At 50.1% G+C, this 19,905-nt stretch overlaps 1 protein-coding gene across 1 annotated transcript in view; it reads left to right on the plus strand.

Moving 5' to 3' along the window:
- KMT5C (lysine methyltransferase 5C) overlaps window positions 1–19,905 on the plus strand; it is a 561,873-nt gene that overhangs the window by 263,034 nt on the left and 278,934 nt on the right. The window contains exon 4 of the mRNA XM_069638276.1: window positions 11,795–11,904. Coding sequence (XP_069494377.1) covers window positions 11,795–11,904 — 110 coding nt within the window. The remainder of the gene's footprint in view (window positions 1–11,794; window positions 11,905–19,905) is intronic.

Genomic DNA, 19,905 nt, shown 5'->3' on the forward strand with positions numbered 1-19,905 from the left:
TTTGTGTCTGACCTCTCAGGGTGGAAAAGGGGGCTGGGGAGTAAGGAGGCCCCCGGGTCAGCCACAGGTTGTGTCCTGGGCCATGGAAGTTTCGTCCACGGATGATGAGGACCTGAAGTCCTTACACACCGTCCATGAGGATGTGGAAGAGGAGGAAGATGGCGACGACGGCGTGAGGCCTAGTATTCCGATCACGCCACTCAGCCGAGTGATGTGCCTTTGGACCTTGTGTCAACCCTCCACACCTTGGTGTCAGAGATTCAGAAAAGGATGCCACAAGGTCTGGTCTTAATGTTCCCCCTAGGCCCCGATCAGCCACCAGCGAAGAAGAGGTGTCATTCGACACCCTCATTTCAGCCTCCACATCCGCGTCAGGCCCTCTCTTCCCCAGCGGACTCCGACACGGCGACTACTATATTGTCGCAGCGGGCCGTGGGTCCCCACAGCATAGGGCGTCCCCTCCGGATGAGCTGGGGTAGTTCCATTCCATGATCGCCAGAGCCTCTGAGCTGTTCCAGCTTGTGCCCGAAGAAACCAAGAAGGAGGGTTTCTTGTACCAGAGGCGCGAGGGCAAGAGGAAGACAATCGTGGTGGTGCCCCTTTTGGACGACGTGGGGGAGGAGGGCTTGGCCCTCTTGCAGAACACTTGCACGGCTCCGGACAAACTGGATAGGCTGGAGAAGAAGTACCGAGTGCCGCAATCCGCACCCAGGTGCTTGTGGTTGCAACTATCGTCAAATCTGATGGTTTCGGCGGTCGCCAGGAAACGGTCTACTAACCAGTCCTCGTCGTCTTCAGTTTCCCCAGACAGCGAGGAGAAGAAATTGGATGCCATGGGAAGGAAGGGGATCTACACTGCGCCGTCCACCATCAAGGCAGCCAATGCACTGGCGATCCGGCCAGGACGTTGGGCCCCCACCCCTGCACCCCGGTGCGAGGCCATCTGACGAGGTTCGGCAGCGAGTGGGGAAAGATCACCACCGACAGATGGGTGTTGGATACTCTCGCTCAAGGACATACCCTAGAGTTACAGCGCAAGTGTCCATGGATCCCTCCAGTTGATCGTCAGGAGCAGCCCATCCCTCAGCTCTTGGAGGAGGTATGTGCCGTGCTGCAAAAAGGGGGTGACGGAGCTTGTCCCCCTAATGACTCTGGGGCTCCGGAGACTATTCCAGATACTTTTTGATCAGAAATAAGATGGGGGTGGGGGGGGGAGTGTGTGGGGGGGAAGCCCTACAACGTCTAAACAAGTACCTCAAGTCTCAGAAATTCAGGATGGTTGCAGCATGTGCTCCGCCAACTGGAAAAAGGGGATTTTTTGATGTCGAAGGACCTGGAGGACGCCTACTTCCACGTCCCCATTCACAGGAAACGCCTGAAATTTCAATGCTTTGTAGTGCAGGGACAGCACTATCAGTTCAAGGCCCTACCCTTTGGCTTGATGTCGGCCCTCCGAGTGTTTCATCTGCGTCTACGGGGATACATGCATACCTGTAACTCGCAAGAGTTGGCCGTCGGAGACACGGAGGCAACCGTCCAACTGCTGAGTGATCCAGGATTCTCCATCTATCCAAATCCCTGCTTGACACCATCGCAGAACTTGCTGTTCCTTGGAGCCAGACTCAATACGGTGTCCTGCCTGGCATCGCCGTCGGAGGAGAGGCTAGCAGCCATTCAGGGGACGGTGCAGCGGCTGTTGTCGATGAAGACTGCCACAGTCCGAACCATCAAGTTGTTGCTCGGCATGATGTCGTCCTGCATCTACCTCATCCTGCTCTGCAGGTTACAGATGAGACCTCTTCAGGAGTTGCTGGACACTCGCTGGATGCTAATGTCCGGAAGCTTCGTGGACAAGATCCCGCTCAGCGATGAGTTCCGTCGGGTGATAAGGTGGTGAGGCGTCTGCTCCCACATCGCCAGGGTTGCGGGTTTCAAACCCCTCCATACCAGGAGTCGATCACCACACTCGCTTCTCTGGAGAGCTGGGGAGCCCACCACAGTCGCTTCTCTGGAGGGCTGGGGAGCCCACACCGGACGTCTGCATGCTAGAGGCCTGTGGCTACCAGAGGAGACGAACCTCCACATCAACATCCTGGAGCTATTTATTTTCAAATTTCTTTATTGGGATTTGTGTAATAAAACAGTGCCTCACTGGATCATACAGTCGCAGTAGTAATAGTCAGGACTACACAAAATAGGCCATTTGTGAATTAACGATTAAACAGAAATAACAAAACAATAACAATGTTAACAACATGAACAAGTCTCCGTATGGTCGATGATCTAAGCAACAAGGGGGGGTCAAGCAGCAGACGAGTACAGGTTAGGTACCGTGCCAGTGATCCGTTTCAGGTATCGTGTGTCAACAGGGGTCAGTAGCTCAAGGGGGTTTATCGTCATTGGAGGGGTTGAGTAAGGCCCAAGTAAGAGTTTTCCAGGCAGCGAGTCCCAAGCTCGTGTTTTCAGGGGATGTGGTGAGGCCGCTCTCCCAAGCTGAGGTTTCTGCCCCTATCCATCGCTCCAGTTCGTTGTGCCATACCTGATATTGTGGGCCTCCAGGTCGCTTCCAAGCCATAGCAATGGTCCTTTTGACCAGAATGCATGCCAGGTCCATGAGCTTGACTGAGTGTTTAAACTTGGCCAGTCTGGGGTATGTTCCAAGAAGGCACTCCTTCGGGGTCCATTCATATCTGGTTATGCCTGCCTCTCTGCATAGGAGTTCCACTCTCGCCCATAGTCGCCGGACCTGGACACATCCCCAGAACATGTGTAAGAGATTTGCTTCATCTCTGCCACACCATGGGCAGTTATGGTGGGGTAGCTTATATATTTTGGCTATTCTGAGTGGTGTCAAGTAAGATCGGTATAACATGTTGAGCTGTATCAGTTTAAATCTAGAGTTTCTGGATACCGCATTAGGGAACGCTAGTGCTCTACCCCATTCGGTTTCAGACAGTTCGTGACCCAGGTCCCTCTCCCATTTGGTTTTGAGGTCCTGACTGCGGGGGTTGGGCCTGTCTATTAGGTGACTATATATGCGGGACACAGGCCTCCATCCATCCGCCAGGCTGTATAGGTGTGTTATGAAGGAGTCGGTTTCGGGCTCCTCGGGCCATGTGTCCCATTTAGTCCTAGCTAATTTGCGGATCCTTATGTACCAAAGGAATTGACCAGCCGGGACGCCAACATCTGATTGCAGGGAGGGGAAATCCCGGAAGGTGCCCTCATTGTATAGATCCCCCCAAGTGTATACTCCCAGCCTTTCCCAGTGTCGGATGGAGGCGAGGTCCACCGAGTTCTGGCATAGGTCGGCTAAGAGCGGTATGTCCGGGTTGTAACTGTGTTTCAGGTGGAGAAGGCTCATAACCCTTTGCCATACCTGACGACCCAGGGTAGCTAAGAAAGGAATCCCGTCCATAAGACGTTGGGGGGCCCAAATGAGTTCATTTAAACGGATTGGAGCAATCGGGTGCTGTAAAAGCAGGGTTTCGGGGGTAACATCATCGGCTAGCCATTTAGCCACAAAGCTTAGTTGGGCAGCCAGGTAGTAACGTTCCAGGTCAGGGAGCCGAATGCCTCCTTGTTCGTAGGGGAGGGTCAGCGTGGATAATGCAAATTTGTGCCTACTAGTTCCCCACAGGAAGTCTTTAAGTATCCTCCCTAAGAGACGGAAGAAGGGAGTTCTAATGTAGTAGAAAATATTTTGAAACCCATAGAGAAATCTGGGGAGAACAATCATCTTAATGATGGAAGCCCTACCCATCATGGATAGGGGGAGGCGAGCCCAAAACCCAATTGACTTGCGCAAGGGAGGCAGCGCCGCTACCGTGTTGTTGGCATGTATGAGTTCAGGCGTATGATAAATATTGATGCCCAGATAGCGGAACGTGGTGAGGCACCAACCTATGCCTAGTGAGGGGAGGTCATCTATGTGTGTATTCCGGAGGGCGCCCAACGGAAACAGACAAGACTTGTGTCTGCTAAAGTGTATGCCTGATACCTTGGCAAAGTTGCCGAGGACCTCCAACATGGTTGGGACATTCAACAGTGGGTCCCTCACATAAAGGAGGACATCGTCCGCATATAGGGAAATTATGTGATCCACCCCGTCAATCCTTATGCCAGCGTCAAAGAATTGTTTTCTAAAGAAAATGGCAATGGGTTCAAGCCCGATTATATATAGCATGGGGGAGAGCGGGCAGCCCTGCCTTGTGCCCCTTTGTATGTCCCATTCCGTGGAGATGAGCCGACCAGTTTTCACCCGAGCTCGCGGCTTGGTGTAGAGGACTGTGATCCATCGAATGAATCGTTCTCCGAAACCAAACTCCCTAAGTACCGCAATCAGCCATTCCCAGAAAATTGAATCGAACGCTTTGATGGCGTCCAAAGAAAGCAAAGCGTGGGATTTCCCTGTATGAGTGGGATGTGACAGTATGTGTTGTAATCTACGTAGATTGGCAGTGGTGTTACGGCCCGGCACAAAGCCGCTTTGGTCGGGGTGCACCACCTCACCAATCACCTTGGACAGCCGCTTGGCCAGAATGGTTGTGAGGATTTTAACATCATAATTGAGCATGGCGAGAGGGCGATAGGAGTCACAGTCATCTGCAGGCTTACCAGGCTTGAGGAGCGGAACCACCAAGGTCTCACGCATGCTCCCGGGCAGGATGCCCGACTCATAGGCTTCTAGGAACACCTCGTGTAGCAGCGGGGACAGTTCCGGCTCGTAGGTTTTGTAAAATTCGGCAGGTAGCCCATCACTACCCGGAGCCTTGCAGGTGGCCAGGGACTCAATGGCGTCTTTTATGTCATCTATGTTGATTTCAGCATCTAGAGCCTCCTTGCATGGCAACGGGAGTGGGGGCAGTCCAATTTCGTCCAGGGTGTTTGAGATTTCCTCGGAGGGCACCACATCAGTATGGGAGTATAGTCGGGTATAGAACTGCCCGAAGGTGTTATTAATTCCCTGTTGGGACCGTTGTAGCGTGCCATCAGCATCTCTTAGGGCTGTGGTCGAGTGCTTAGGGTGTTCTTTCCTGCACAGCCAGGCGAGTAGTCTACCAGGTTTGTCAGCGTGGGCGTGTGTTTTATTGGTTCTGGTAATGTAATCAAATTTGGCAAGTCTGTCCCAGGCTTCCTTGCAGGCGGCCCTGGTACTGGCCAGCTTGTCCTCCTGTGGTTGGGGGTCCAGGGTGTTGGATTCTAGCTGTTCTATTTCAGATTCTAGTAGTTCAAGTTCGGTTCTTAGGTGTTTCCTCATGCCTCCAGCCTTTGCTATGACCTCTCCCCTTACAACCACTTTGAGAGCGTCCCAGACCGTGCTTAGGTGGTCAACACTGTCCTTGTTCTCACAGATGTAGTTCTCTAGAGATTCTCTGAGGCTTTCCCTGAACTCTGAGTCTTTAAGTGCCTCAGTGGGCATCCTCCATGTGGGTATGGGAGAACTGGGTCCAGTGATGTTCCATTCAATTATCAGGGGATAGTGGTCGGAGATGGTGCGACCCAGGTAGTTAGAAGAGTCAATCTGGGGGAAGCTCTCTTTGCCGGTGAAGAGGTAATCGATTCTGGTGTGAAGATTGTGTGGCGAGGAGTAAAAGGAGTAGCCCCGATCCCCGGGGTGTTGTTTCCGCCAGATGTCTACCAGGTCTAGACGATTTAGCATGGTGTTCATGGCGGTGGTAGCGGTTGACGTGCCCGCCAAAGGGGGAGCCGACCTGTCAAGCACAGGGTCGCTGACGCAATTAAAGTCGCCACCCCAAATAAGGAATGCATCTCTATAGGGTGCAATCTTTGTGTATAACATGGTGAGGTGCGCGGGGATGTTGTTGTTGGGGAGGTATGAATTGATAATACATATCTCTGTTTGTTCGATGTGGCCCAAGAGTATAACATACCTTCCATCAGGGTCTATTTCAGCTTTGGTAAGCTGGAAGGGGATGTGGGGACTGATCCAGGTGAATACCCCTCTAGCGAATTTGGAGTATGTGGACCCGAACCCCTGTCCACCCCAATATGATTTGAGTGCCGCCATGGATTCCTTGGTTAAGTGGGTTTCTTGTAATAGGGCCAACTCTATCCTTTTTCTGTGCAGATAGGATTTTATTCTGTTCCGGCGTAGATAAGTACCCAGACCCCTCACATTCCAGGTGGCGACTTTAAGGCGTGTGGGCATGATGGTGGCGAAGGAGCCGGGGCGATGGGCCCGAGGCAGTTTCAACCCTCCACGAGCCAGCTTCATGTGCTGAGCGGCTGCCCCCTGGGTCAGTACACTGCAATCTCCCTGCTGACCTTGATTGTTGCGTTGATGTGTTAATCGGAGACTTGTGAACAAATTTAATTTCCACTCGAACAGGTGGATTGAACAAGAAAGTTAACTGTGTGTTGCCCCCAGCAGCTGTTCTGGGAGGACAACGCTCGGGGGCTTCCGCTACCCATCGGCCTGTCCAGGTCATGTGGTGCGGTTGTGGTGTTGGCCTTGGGCCAGCCATGCTTGGGGTGGGGTGGGTTGTGACGGTGTCTGTGGGGTGGTCCGTAGGGCTCCCGTCCTTAAAAGAGCCAATCAATCGTTGCTGTATGAAGATCTATTTGGGTTCAGCCGTTGGGTGTCAAGATGTGATCCTCTCCCTCAGCCAAATTGTTGTGCTCCATCCACATAGTGGCTGCTGCCGGGGTCTCCATGTAGACGGCTTTGCCTTTGTATAGTATTTTGAGGCGCGAGGGATACAGGAGCATGTATTTGAGGGCGAGCTTCCGCAGTTGGGCTTTGACAGGTATGAATGAGTTCCTGGCTCGCTGCACTTGTGGGGTATAGTCGGGATAGATTACGATCTTGGAGCCATCGCGTCTGATCTCGCCTCCGTCCCTCGAGAATTTGAGGATCGTCTCTCTGTCGCGAAAGTTTAAGATCTTGGCGATCATCGGGCGAGGGTGTGATCCCGGAGGGGGTCGCTTTTGTAGGGCGCGGTGGGCTCTCTCGACAGAGAAGCCCTGTGTGAGCTTGCCAGCTCCGATTTCCTGTATTAGTAAGGACTCAATAAATTCTGTGGGGTCGATGCCTTCCATCCCCTCAGGAACGCCGAGGACTCTGATGTTATTGCGGCGAGCCCTCCCCTCTGCTTCCTCTGATCTCGCTTCAAGATGAGCCACTTGTCTCTCAAGTGTGATGACTTTTTGCTTTAAGTCCTTGGCAGTGTCCGTGGTGTCCTGTAGGTTTGTTTCCACCTTATCTATTCTTTCCGCTAGGTTGCGGGCGTCCTGACGGATGAGCTGTATGTCCACCTTGAGTTCATCTATCCTAGTCTCCATGCACGTCTGGAGTGCTGCAATAGCCTGTAGCACTTGGGTGTTGCTGGGGTCGGCAGCGTTTGTTGGGGGTTCTGTCTGTGTGGGGATCTCGTGTTGGCCGGGCTGTTTGGATTTAGCCCCCGAGAACGAGTCCATGATTGATGTACCCCTGTTCTTGTTGCGTGAGGTAGACATTTGTCCTTCCTGGTATTGTGACAGCAGGGATGAGCCACCAAACGGTCCCTAGGCAGTGTAAAAACAATGTGGGCCACACCGAACTGCGCGTTTCAGAGTTCGGTGGTATCCTTTGGTAGCGCCGGTGGGCGCAAGGGGGTGTAGGTAGTTGTGTGGCCCAATGCAGGATATTCCCTCAGCAGGACAACAGGGTGCACAGCGATCCCCTGGCACACCGGGCCGCTATCCCGCAGCCCCACTGGGCCCTGCCGTCCGTGGCTCAGGCGTGTTCCGGCTCTCAAGCGTTGGGTCAGGGTTTACAGTCTTACCGGTGCCTCTGTGCCTGTGCTGTTCGCTCCCCAGCCGCCCGGTTATCTGTTCAGGATGGGAGGAGGAGGTACCTGCACAGCTCGCCGCGGTGACAGGGGCCTGCTTAGGTCTCCGCCGCCCCAACACGCGGAGCTCCTCGCCGACGGGGTCTCCCACGTGGTGGCCGCTGCCCGTTCGCACTCCGTGTCTCCTCCGCGGCGATCGCGGAGCCGGGAATATGGCTCCGTCCGCTCCCCCGGGCAATGCGGAGGTTCTTTCAGGTGCTTGAGGGCCCCCAGCAGCAGGGTGCAAAGGCGTCCGGTCTTTCCACTCCGAGACAGGGGGGGCGGCGCCCGATGGATTATCTCCCCGCTGCCTCGCTGCCAGCTTGGCCCGTCCTCCGTCAAGCCTCGCCGCCGTCCGCCATCTTGTTTCGCCTGGGGGCAGCAGTACGAAGGCTGCGTTTTCGGGAACGCCGGTTCCGATTCCTCTCGTTCCAGCGCCGATCGGGGTCGGAATCGCCTCCCCCTCCTGGGTGTGAGTTTGGCTCTTGGTTGGGTCGGGAATATAGGTCGAGTAAAGGATCTGGGCCAGGATCGGGACGGGAGCTCCACACAGTCACGTCTTTACGCCATCAGCGCTGGCCACGCCCCCAACATCCTGGAGCTATTAGCAGTGTTTTTGGCCCTCAAGTCGTTCTTCCGTTCTGTGAAGGGCAAGGTGGTGAGAATATTCACAGACAACACCACCACAATGTTGTATATCAGGAAACCGGGGGCACTCGATCCCCAGCGCTCTCCACAGCACTTGTGGCCCTTGCCGTCAGTCAAGAGATTTTCACGTTCCTCTTCACCTAGCGGGAGTCGAGAACACCATTGCAGACTCCCTCAGCAGGGAGTTGCGCTCCTGCCACGAGTGGGCAATTCGGCGGGACCAGCTGGACTGCATCTTTGTCAAGTGGAGCAGGCCCCAGATCGATCTGTTTGCCACGGTGACAAACTCCAAATGCCAGAGGTTTACCAGCAGATTCCACAATCGCGGATCATGTGGGACGCGTTTGCCTTCCCGTGGGAGGCCTATTTCTGTACGTGTTTCCCTGTTGCCTCTCCTGTTAAGATTCATTAACACAATCGGACCGTGCCGACGCAGGATCATACTAATCGCCCCAGCGTGGCTGAAGCAGATTTGGTATCCAGACCTTCTCAGTCAGCGTCACCACGGTTACATGTCTTTATACCGAGATATTGTATACTGCATGCCCATATATCGAAACATATATCTTGAAAGCCTTAATATTGAATGCATGATTTATTTGGGGGGGGGGGCCCAAAACCCCCATTTCCCACCACTAAAAACCCATCCGAACTACTTACCAAAAAAATGTAACCCTTACCCCACCCTAAATGTATTCTATTTAAAGGTTATCAAGCCATAAGTTTAGATATATTTGGGATTCGATATACCATATTAGCTATAAACACTGTATACCAGTCACCCCCAGTCAAGCTGCCGGTTGTTCTGAATCTGCTCACCAGAATAGGAGGCGGTATCCTGCAACACGGCCCATGGTCGCTGAACCTGAAGGCTTGGCTCCTGCATCCCTAGAGTTTGATGGATACGAGTTGCCTGCAGACTGCAGAGGGATCCTCACCAAGGCCAGGGCGTCGTTGACTTTGAAGTGCTACGGTCACAAGTGGAAGCGCTTTGCTAGATGGTGCCGGTCGCAGAAGACTACCCCATTGAGGGTCATGGCCCTGCAGGTTCTCCCATACCTGCTCTCCTTGGCCAAGGCCAGTCTGGCACATGCTTCTATCAAGGTTCATCTGGCGGCTATCTCCCGCTACACCAGGTCTCCCGGAAGATCGTCACTTTGGTAACATCAACTTGTCAATGAGTTCCTCAAAGGACTTTTTCCTATCTTTCTCGCCAGTGAAAGCACCTGCGAATTTCCACAAATCGATCGAGGTGGTGCGGGCGCATCCCTCTTTTATGCCAAAGGTTCAGTCGGAATTCCACCTCAACAATCCTTTGGTGTTACCTGTTTTTTTCCCAAAGCCTTTGTCAGCGGCTGAAAGGGCCTTGCACTCTTTGGATGTTGCTCATGCCCTGAAGTTCTATGTGACACGCACAAAGGGCTTTCGGATGACTTCACAGCTGTTTGTGAACTTTGACCCTGTGAATCAAGGGAAGGCCTTGTCCAAGGCTTCCTTCTCAAGGTGGTTTTCCGGCAGCATCATGCGTTGGCATCGGTTGGCGAACCGACGGCTGCCCGGCCGTCCGAGAGCCCATTCCACCAGAGCGTTTGCAGCGCCGACGGCATTCCTGTCTGGTGTGCCCCTGCTGGACATCTACAGCATGGCTACGTGGAGGTCCACGCACACCTTCATGAGATTCTACTGCGTCGACAGGGATTCCAGGGAGGAGTCCAGAGTCGGCCAGGAAGTGCTGCGCAGCCTGTTCGCTTGAGTTGTCTGTTCCAGAGGTAAGAGTTGATTGATTCCGTTGAGCCTTGCTACCTCCCGTGGTTGTGTAATGTTGTTCCGCTATGTATTCGGTATTCATGAGCATGTGAATCCATGCCAGACCCCTTCTGGAGAAAGGTACAAGTTACTTACCTGTAACTATTGTTCTCCAGCATGGATTCACAAGCGAACCCTTCCTCTGTGGCTCTTCCCGTTCATACTGCCCCATTACATGCTTACCAAATCTGAAGATGACCACCAGAGCAGGGACTTAGGTAGAGGACTGCCATTGGATGGGGTTAGTATGACACAGAGGACAGTGACTGGTTTAGAGGAGAAATACAGTTTATAACTGAAAGTGAAACTGTTTTTCTTTTACCCAGGATTCCCAACCTGACAACAGGGAATATTCATAAGCATGTAAATCCATGCTGGAGAACAATAGTTACAGGTAAGTAACTTGTTCCTTTCGCCCTCCAGTAAACCATATGGGGCTGAAGATTGTGATTACTGGCTTTGTTTTATTGAATTGTGGGTCATGTTCTATTGAAAAGTGTTGTTCAGTTTTATACACCATGTCACTTGCCTTGTATGCACAAGCACAGTCTGCAGTCGATGATGTCATTATGCAAAGGTCATAGCCATAAAGGCCAGTATCATGTCAAACCCACGTGTGCTTTGCCACAATTGCATGCAATGTGGTGCTGCTTCACTCTCTTGGCACAGAAAATTAATAATAATAATAATAATGATAATATAGCATTTATATAGCGCTACGAACCCTCAGGTATCTGAGCGCTGCTTATTATTACCCACGGTTTGTGGTGCTCATTTATCGACCTCAGAAGGATGCAAGGCTGAGTTTGGCCCTGCCGGGATTCGAACCTGCGTTAGCAAGCTCTGCACGGATGTCAAAGCGAGCGCTCTACTCGCTGTGCCACTTGATCGGCTGAATGACGTGCGCCTAGGCATACCATGCTCATCTATATAATCTCACTTGAATAGATATTATGTACAGAGTTGCAGATATGTTTTCCAAGTGTGAGTGTTTTACGCCTTATTTTTGAAGTTGAGAGGAAACAAAATGTTAGCGGTCAAAGCAGTAATTCACAATTGAAGGGAGTTCAAGGCTAGTGAAAATATATTTCAACTGTAAAACTGTTATCTTTTAGTAAGTTAATTTTATCTGGTTACTCATGTAAATTAAAAAATGCATTTTTATCTTCAAAGTTCCTCTGCAAATCATGCTGTAATAGTAGAGCTCCTTACTGAGGGTCAGATCTGCTAGTGCTATTGATCGCACATATCCATGGAGCGTTGTGGGTGCATGCAGGCTCCTATGTCTGTTGGTCCCCATCTTTTGTTGAGCTTTCTTTCTGTGAGAGTAATTGCCTTCTTGTAGGGCTGGCTGTGCATACTGTAAGAATAGAGATCAGGCAGGTGGCTTTGAGTTACAGGGAATCTGCTTATCCTGTTATTGGTCATCAAACCTTTATTTAACTGTAATGTATTTTTCCTGGATCTCAAAGCATTATAGCTAATAATGTGTGACGTTTTCATTCCAGATCTTCAAATACTTGCGGGTATTTTTACCTGAGAGTGGATTCCGAATCCTGCCATGCAGTCGGTACTCGTTGGAAACCAACGGTGCCAAAGTGGTCTCAATGAAGACATGGTAAAATCTTACATTTTCAGTTTAGAGCAATGATGGTTTGAAAAGCAAGCACTATTTTCGTTAAATGTGTTCTATAGCAAAATGTTTCTGTTAGGGAATTTTTACTAAAGTCGTCCTTTGGAAAGACTTCAGAAGACTCACTCTTGGATGTACAGGGTCGCACCTCTTAGGTTTGGCCTGAACTACCCAAATAGTTTGGTAGCTATGGTCGAGCAGCCAGGCTTAATCTAGGAGGAAGGGGGTTTGTAGTTGAATACAATGACCTTTGATTACACTTATAGTTAAGGAAGAACTTGGACACTGTAGGCATATAAATCAAATGCACTAGGTCAGTGTTAAAATCCATATGCAGTTCATGCAAGTAAGGAAAGTGTCACGCATATATACAGTAGAACATTTGCTGTAGCAATACTCAGTTCAATAGTAGACATTTGGATGAGAAATGGGTAAGTATCAAGAGTAGCTTTAGGTTAGCAAATCATTCCTCTACCAACATTTACCAAATAGCAATACTGGCACGTTGGATCACTTTTTGTAGGCCTAAACTTTAGAAGTCCAACCCTATCTGGGGAATTTATTCATTTGTTTGGACAGCGTGCCAAACCCATAGGCATCAGGGCGCTGGTTAAAGGAAGTGCAGGAATGTAGAGCATAATAAAAGAGCAAGTTCAATTTCATGTTGTAGTATAACGCTGCGGGTAGGACACATCCAAAGGCGGTATACATCTTGTGGGAAAAGCCAGGTTTTGATATTTTTGCGGAAGGACCAGAGAGGTTTCGGCCCTAAGATGAGGGGGTAGGGCTTTACACCATTTTGCTGATTCTAGAGGGAAGCTGCGTCCACCAGCTTTCTGCAGTTTAAATGTAGGTGTTGCAAGCATGTTAGCTTGTGAAGCTCTCGTTGGTCTGTTAGATTGATTTATTATGATTTTGTTGACAAGGTATTTAGGGGCCGCATTTGCCAGGCATTTGTGCGTTAGTGTGAGGGTTTTGAAGTGAATTTGTTTGTGGGCGGGGAGCCAGTGAACCTTTCTACTTGCAGTGGAGATGTGTTCTTTTTTTGGGATAGTCAATGCTGCTCTCAGTGCATTATTTTGAATTACTTGCAGTTTTTTAGGATGCTTGATGCTTGAAGTACCAGCAAAGAGGGCATTACAGTAGTCCAGTCTTGACAGAATGAGTGTTCTTGCTAGCGTGAGACAACTGTCAGTATAAAGGAAGTGCCTACTTGGATTAATCAGTTTAGTGGTGTAGGCTGAGGATGAAGCTATTGCATTCACCTGTCTAGTTAGTGTGAGGGAGGCATCCAAGTATACTTCTAAAGTTTGTACTTCTTTGGATACTGAGATAGAGTTGCCATCTATGGTGAAAGAAGCATAGGACTTGTCTAGTTTGTTTAGAAGGATGTGGGCTCCTACGAGTAGTAACTCGGTTTTATCATCATTGAGGCCCAACGAGTGCACAGTCACAAGGTCTGGATACTTTTGATAGATTGAGTTCAGGGAGCTCGTGTCCACATTGTAGTTTCCAGTGATAGGAATGGGGATGTGTGTATCATCTGCATAATTGGTGTAGAGGATATCCAAGGAGTCAAGTAGGTCAAAAAGAGGCTTTGTGAAAATGTTGTATAGCGTTGGTGAGATGCTACAAGACAAGAGACTGGAGCGGGTAGTGCCGAGGCTAATGGTGAGAAGACTCATAGTTCTGTTGGACAAGAACAATTCTATCCATGTTATTATTTTTAGGAGAAAAATGGGCTGCTGATGCCAAGTGATTGCAAAGTATATTGTGAACCACCAGATCGAAGGCAGCTGTGAGGTTAAGTAGGAGGAGGATGGCAAGTTTGCCCTTTCCTTTAGTTCATCCATTTGTATCTTTTGATCAAGGCGAGCTGATTCAGTTCAGTGTCCTGGGTGGAATCCTGATTGGCGCAAACCTAAAAGGTTATGTTCTAGGTGTTTTTGGACCTGCAGATAGGCTGCCTGTGTTAGGGCGAATTCTCATTTTGAATGGATTGTGTCCTCCCACATATTCCTCATCTATGATATTCGTATTTCGCTAGCTTTGCTGCTTTGGAAAATAAACTTCTCAGCAGAGGGCGGCGTGTACTAGGTCATGGCATTGATGTCCCTCGAGGGCTGCTGTGGCGTGTCAAGGTCACCAGTAGTTCAAATAGCTTGTGGCGCGCCTTTTGGCTTCAGTTCCGTTTTTCCGATAGCTTTGTTTTTTCTCAAGGAAAACATTTTGTCTTCTTCTTCGACCCCTTCTACCCACAAGTCGGGTTTTAAAAATTGCAATGACTGTGGTGCGAAAATGTCGATCACAGACTTTCACCACCTTTGGCTTCTGGCCGTCGGACCGACGATTGCGGCTCCTGTCAGTCTATGACTATGACTGAGAAAGCTCTTTGGGAACTCGAAGGTAAATTGGTGGAGGGGGAGGGACGCTTCGAAGGCTACTTCGAAGAAGTATAAAAAGTCAGGTGAGTTCAAGGACTCCACTCGGCACAAGCACTCAAAGAGGCCTCGATCGAGGAGTCGGTCGAGACGATCTTCGTCTTCCTCCTAGGAGGCGAAGAAGAGCCGCCACAGGTCTCCCTCTTCCTCATCGGATACCTCAACTGAGGTCCTACGATGCCTGACTAGGTCGGATTCCCCCAGCAAGTGGGATGCTTTTAGGGTGGAGATGTTGCACATTTTTGAGAATGCGGCCCGACCCCCTCAAAAGAGCTTCACAAGAGCAAGACTACAGTCGCTCCTTTGGACGACGCAGGAAGGTCAAAAACTACTTTTTGCTAAGTCAAGTAGTAAACCAGAGACTCTTTCTGGACCCGACACTAAGGTGTCGAGGCTTTCGACTTGAGAGTCGAGCCCGTCTCCGATACCGGCAAAAAAACATAAGATGTCGAAACGTTCGACTATTTCATCGACGGCATCAGTGCCAGTGGCTTCGCAAGGTCAAAGGAGATAGCTACTCTTTTAACGAGGACGTCATCGACGGTACCTTCGGTTCCTTCAAGGCAAATTCCGTTCAGGAGAAAATGTACAAACCTGTACCGAAGACAGACTTTTTAAAGTCAATGTCCTCGATTTTTGAAGAGGAGAGTGCTTCAGAGAAGGGTATTTCTCCATTGGGAGTCAGATTTGGTACGGGAGAAGTGCCTGAAGAATTAATTGACCCTGAGTCAACAATGAAAGATCTCTGCGACTCCCTCCACTCTTCCAGTGCTCTTGATACATCACCAGAGCTGGAGTTTGCTAAACCTGATCCTGCAGACAATGCGGATTCAGGGTATAGGAATCTCATGAACAGGGTCACTGAATACATGTGATGGAGTAGGGCCTCACCAACCTTCGGATAGGATTACATGACCGACATCCTGGACCAGGGTCCCCAGAAGGACCACATTTTGGCCTTTCATAGGAAGGTGGTAACCAACTGGGAGACTCCTGAGTCTGGTCCAGCTGTGCTTTACCAGGAAATATAGACCATCTAGCAGTGACCCTGATTATCTCAGCAAACACCCTACGCCTAGGAGCTTGGTGGTCAAAGCTGGGACTTCCACCAGACAGTCAGCCTATCCCTCTATTCCCCCGGATAGAGATAATAAAAAAGTGGACGCTTGGTCTCGCAAGGTGTTTACTTCTGGGAGTATGACCCTAAAGTCCACTAATGTCACCTGTTCCTTGGCCAGGTTCACCCATACCCTGTGGTACTGTGTTAAAGGGGCGGTTGAACATATTCCAGAAGGCGAAGAAAGGGAAGGCTTTCTGAATATAGTCAAGGATGGCAAGCAGGCGATGGGAGAGTGTCTCCAATCAGGACTGTATACTGCTGACAGTATTAGCAGATCCATGGCTGCAAGCATGGTACTGCACAGATTTGCTTGGTTGAGGAAGTCGGGGTTTGCACCAGACGTGCAGGCCAGGCTTCTCAACATGCCGTTCGACGGCTCAAGGTTGTTCGGCAGCAAGCGGATGAAAGCCTGGAGAAGCTGTAGACCTCCAAGGCACCTCCATTTGGCAACCTCAACAATCTTATTCAGGCGCATCTTCCTGGAGAGGTCGTCCTTTTCGATAGTATTCCTCAGTTGGTAGAGGAAGAGGGCAGGCCGTACAGAAAGGACAAAGAAAATCCCCTTGCGGTTGACGAGGAAGGGGTGCTAAATCAGCCAGAGCAGCAGCATCTTTGCCCTGAGCCTCTGCTGCAGCCACCTCTAAGCCACTCTGAGGCCTTGACGCACAAGACACTGGTGGGGGGCAGAATCTCTCCGCATCTGAACGAATGGCGAGTCATTACTTCAGATGCTTGGGCACTGGAAATGGGAGCTCAAGGTTACTGCCTTCCTTTTCTAAAAAGGTCTCAGGATCATCCCCCGAGGACCAACTCTTGTCAAAATTCCAGATCCGCTCCTTGTGAAGGAAATCTTAACCCTGCTAGAGAAAGGTGCGATAGAACAAGTACCTGTAGTGGAGAGGAACACGGGTTGGTATTCCCTCTTTATTTTTTTCATTCCCAAGCAGGACGGAAAATTGAGACCCATCTTGGACTTAAGTAGCTTGAACAAGTTCCTCAGGAAGGACAAGTTCAAGATGGGTTACCCTTTCTCAGATCCTTCAGGCTCTCCAACTCCAAGACTGGTTGGTATCCTTGGACCTTCAGGATGTTTACTTTAATGTGCCAATCCATCTAAAGCACACGCAGTACCTGAGGTTCGCGATTGGCAGTTCTCGTTTTCAATTTCGCCATTCGGGCTGACCTCCGCCCAAGGGTTTTCACCAAACTGATGGCAGTAGTGGCAGCAAGTCTCAGGAGAGGGGGGATTTACGTCTACCCCTACCTGGACGATTGGTTAATCAGGGCTCGTTCAACCGGACAGGCCCAGGAACATCTGAGGATCACCTGCCACTTCCTACACAGCTTAGGCTTCTCCCTCAATTACAAGAAGTTCCATATGATACCTTTCCAAAGACTCCAGTTCATCAGAGTGGTCTTGGATACTTCCTCGGGGAAAGCCTCGCCTCCCGAGGTGAGAGCTCAACACATTCAGCAGATGGTAACAAAATTCCAAAATGCCCAGCATCTGCCGGCTTTTAGTTTTTTTAAGGTTGCTCGGTCTCATGACATCCTGCATTTTTCTGTTGCCGGAGGCCCGATTGAGAATATCTCTTCAATGGGCTCTCAGGTCTCTGTGGTCCCAATTTTCAGGGAACATGTCAGATCTTCTGCAAGTTCCAAGCAAAGTTGCTCAGTCCTAATTTGATGGGCTTGCGAGGACAACTTTCTCAAGGGACAACCTTTTTGGCAACCATGGCCGGAGATAACAATAGTGACGGACGCCTCACTCACGCGGTGGGGAGCCTATACCAAAGAACTGACAATCAGCAGTCGTTGGTCTCCATTGGAGTCAAAACTACACATCAACCTTTTGGAGCGATGGGCAATCAGACTACCGCTGATAGCCCTTCTGCCTTCTGTGCGAGGAAAGAATGTCCTGATAATGACGAACAACACAGTGGCCATGTACTAGCTCAACAAGAGAGGTGGTGTAGGGTCACTACCCATGTGCAGAGAGGCAATGCAGCTCTGGTTCTGGGCAATAAAAGAAGGAATCTCTGTTGGCCGGAGAGCAGAACATAGCGGCCGACGCTCTGAGCAGGCAGAGCAGTCTCCCACGAGTGGGAACTAGCTCAGGAAATCCTTCAAGAGATCTTCACCCTTTGGGGAACCCCTCAAGTGGATCTGTTTGTGACCAGTGTCAACAGGAAGTGCAAGCTGTACTGCTTCACGGAATTTCTCCCAAGAGGAGCGCAAGGAGATGCGTTTGTAGTGGACTGGGAATTTCCACTCCTGTACGCGTTTCCTCCAGTCCCCGTGATTCCTCACGTAATCGGGAGGTTGAGAAAGTTCTGGAAAACCATGATCCTAATTGATCCGGATTGGGCCAGGAGGACGTGGTACCTGGACCTTCGGACATGTCCATCTGCCCTCCAATACATCTTCCAAAACGAGAGGATCTTCTCTCTCAAGGGCAGGGGAGTGGTACAGGTTAGCTGGAAGGGAACCACCGGAAGGGCTTCAGGCTCATTCCACCAGGGGCATGGCAAACTCTGTGGCTCTTCAGAGGGGAGTCCCTGGTAATTGACTTCTGCTCAGCTGCAACTTGGGTGTTGGTTCATACTTTTGTTAAGCATTACTGCTTAGTCTCTTCTTCCCAAGAAGGTCTTTTTGCGAAGGCAGTACTTCATTCTATTCATGATAAAACTAAATAGTACTCCCGCCTCCTGAATTCTCACTGCTTTGCAAGCCTGTCTTAGATGAGGAATACATGGGAGGACACAATCCATTTGAAGAACAAGTTACTTACCAACTGGTAATGTTCTTTCGACTGGCTGTTCCTCCCACGTATTCCACATCGCCCCGCCCAGCCTACCCCACTGTACAATTTACGTGATTTACACTTTGCGTGTTGCGACAAGCTTTCAGACTGGGGCACTCCTGGATGTTTCCTTGAGTTATACAACGAAAAAACAGAACTGAAGCCAAGGGTTGCGGCACAAGCTATTTTTACTACTGGTGATATCGACACGCCACAGCGGCCCTTGATATACATTGACGACACAACCTCATGCACAGCGCCCCCTGGTGAGAGAATTCTTTTCCGAGGCAGCGAAGCTGGCAAAATACGAATATCATAGATGAGGAATACGTGGGAGGAACATCCAGTCGAAAGAACGTTACCAGTTGGGAAGTAACCTGATATTCTGTGCTAATTCCCTTCAACCTTAGAGACCCCCAGTTCTTTTGCTGGACTTTAGGACTTTTTATTTAAACCCCAGAGTGACTGAGACCTTTTTCTCACTCTCATGTGTTTTGAACTGATTTGGATTATGTGTTTACATCGTTTTTGGAGTCTGACAAACTCCATAGGCATCTACTTTTTGTATGGTGACGCACATCACCTTCAGTGCAGTGTCAGAGAAATCCTCTAGATTTCTCATACAGTTTAAATACCTTTTCTTGTGTGAACTACTGTTCCGAAGAATAGTAAAGTGAAATTGACTTTACTTACCTTTTTCTCTTTGTGGGTCCAGCACACACCATCTTATGTGGAGTTCTGGGGGGGGTTACCTAGTAGCCCCTTATCCTACATTCTCATGTAACATTGTTGTTACCCTCACTACTTTAAATGGCTGGTGGCATGGTTTAATTTTCCTATCATTGTGCATTTGTACCGCAGGCTGAATCCTCGGCTGCAGTATAGCACACTGGGTGTCAAAACGGCTCTGGTCTTCTTTTTTTGCTATTTTTTCTTTGTCAGGTCTTTCTTGGGTTTTACTCTGCGCGCCAAGCAAGGTTTGAGACCTTTGTTCGTTTTGCCTTTGGGGGGCTTCAGTCCTGAAACCCATCTTTGACTCCAGTGTGTCTGGAAAGGCAGGATGTGAGGGAAGGCCCCTGTCCTTTGTCTCTAGGAATGCCTGAATGCAACCAGTCCGATTGGCTGTCTGTCCTTTCAGGACAGCCGCTCTACTTTGTGATTGACAGCCTAAGCTGTGCATGAATGGGAGAAACCTGCTTAAAAGGCGAGGGTTTTGGGACTAGAGGCAGAATCGACCACTGGGAAGAACACCTGACGAAGAAACCGTGAACAAAGCTGGCTGCATCCTCCTGGACCTTCGAATTGCCCAGTGAAGCCCTGCTGATATGCTGAAACTCCTTTTTCTGATCGATGAGAGAAGCTCTGCAATGGACGACTTCTTCCCTTGGGTTAGTGGTACCAACCAACCGTGAGTTGAACTCCACTGGACCATCTTCCCCAACTGGCTGTACTTCTTTGCTGCTTCAGGAACCGTGTGCCAGGGGTCGAGAAATCCATAGTCGAGTGCAACGTCTGCAATCCGGCCAGAAGCTCCAGGTGTCCCTTAAGGACCCTCCAGATGCAGGACGACCAGAGCTAGAGTGCCCTCACCAGAGTGCAGGACCCAAGGAGTGAAGGAAGCC

The sequence above is a fragment of the Ambystoma mexicanum genome, chromosome 1q (assembly GCF_040938575.1).
Source record: "Ambystoma mexicanum isolate Mex_15411 chromosome 1q, UKY_AmexF1_1, whole genome shotgun sequence".
Classification (NCBI taxonomy): Eukaryota; Metazoa; Chordata; class Amphibia; order Caudata; family Ambystomatidae; genus Ambystoma; species Ambystoma mexicanum.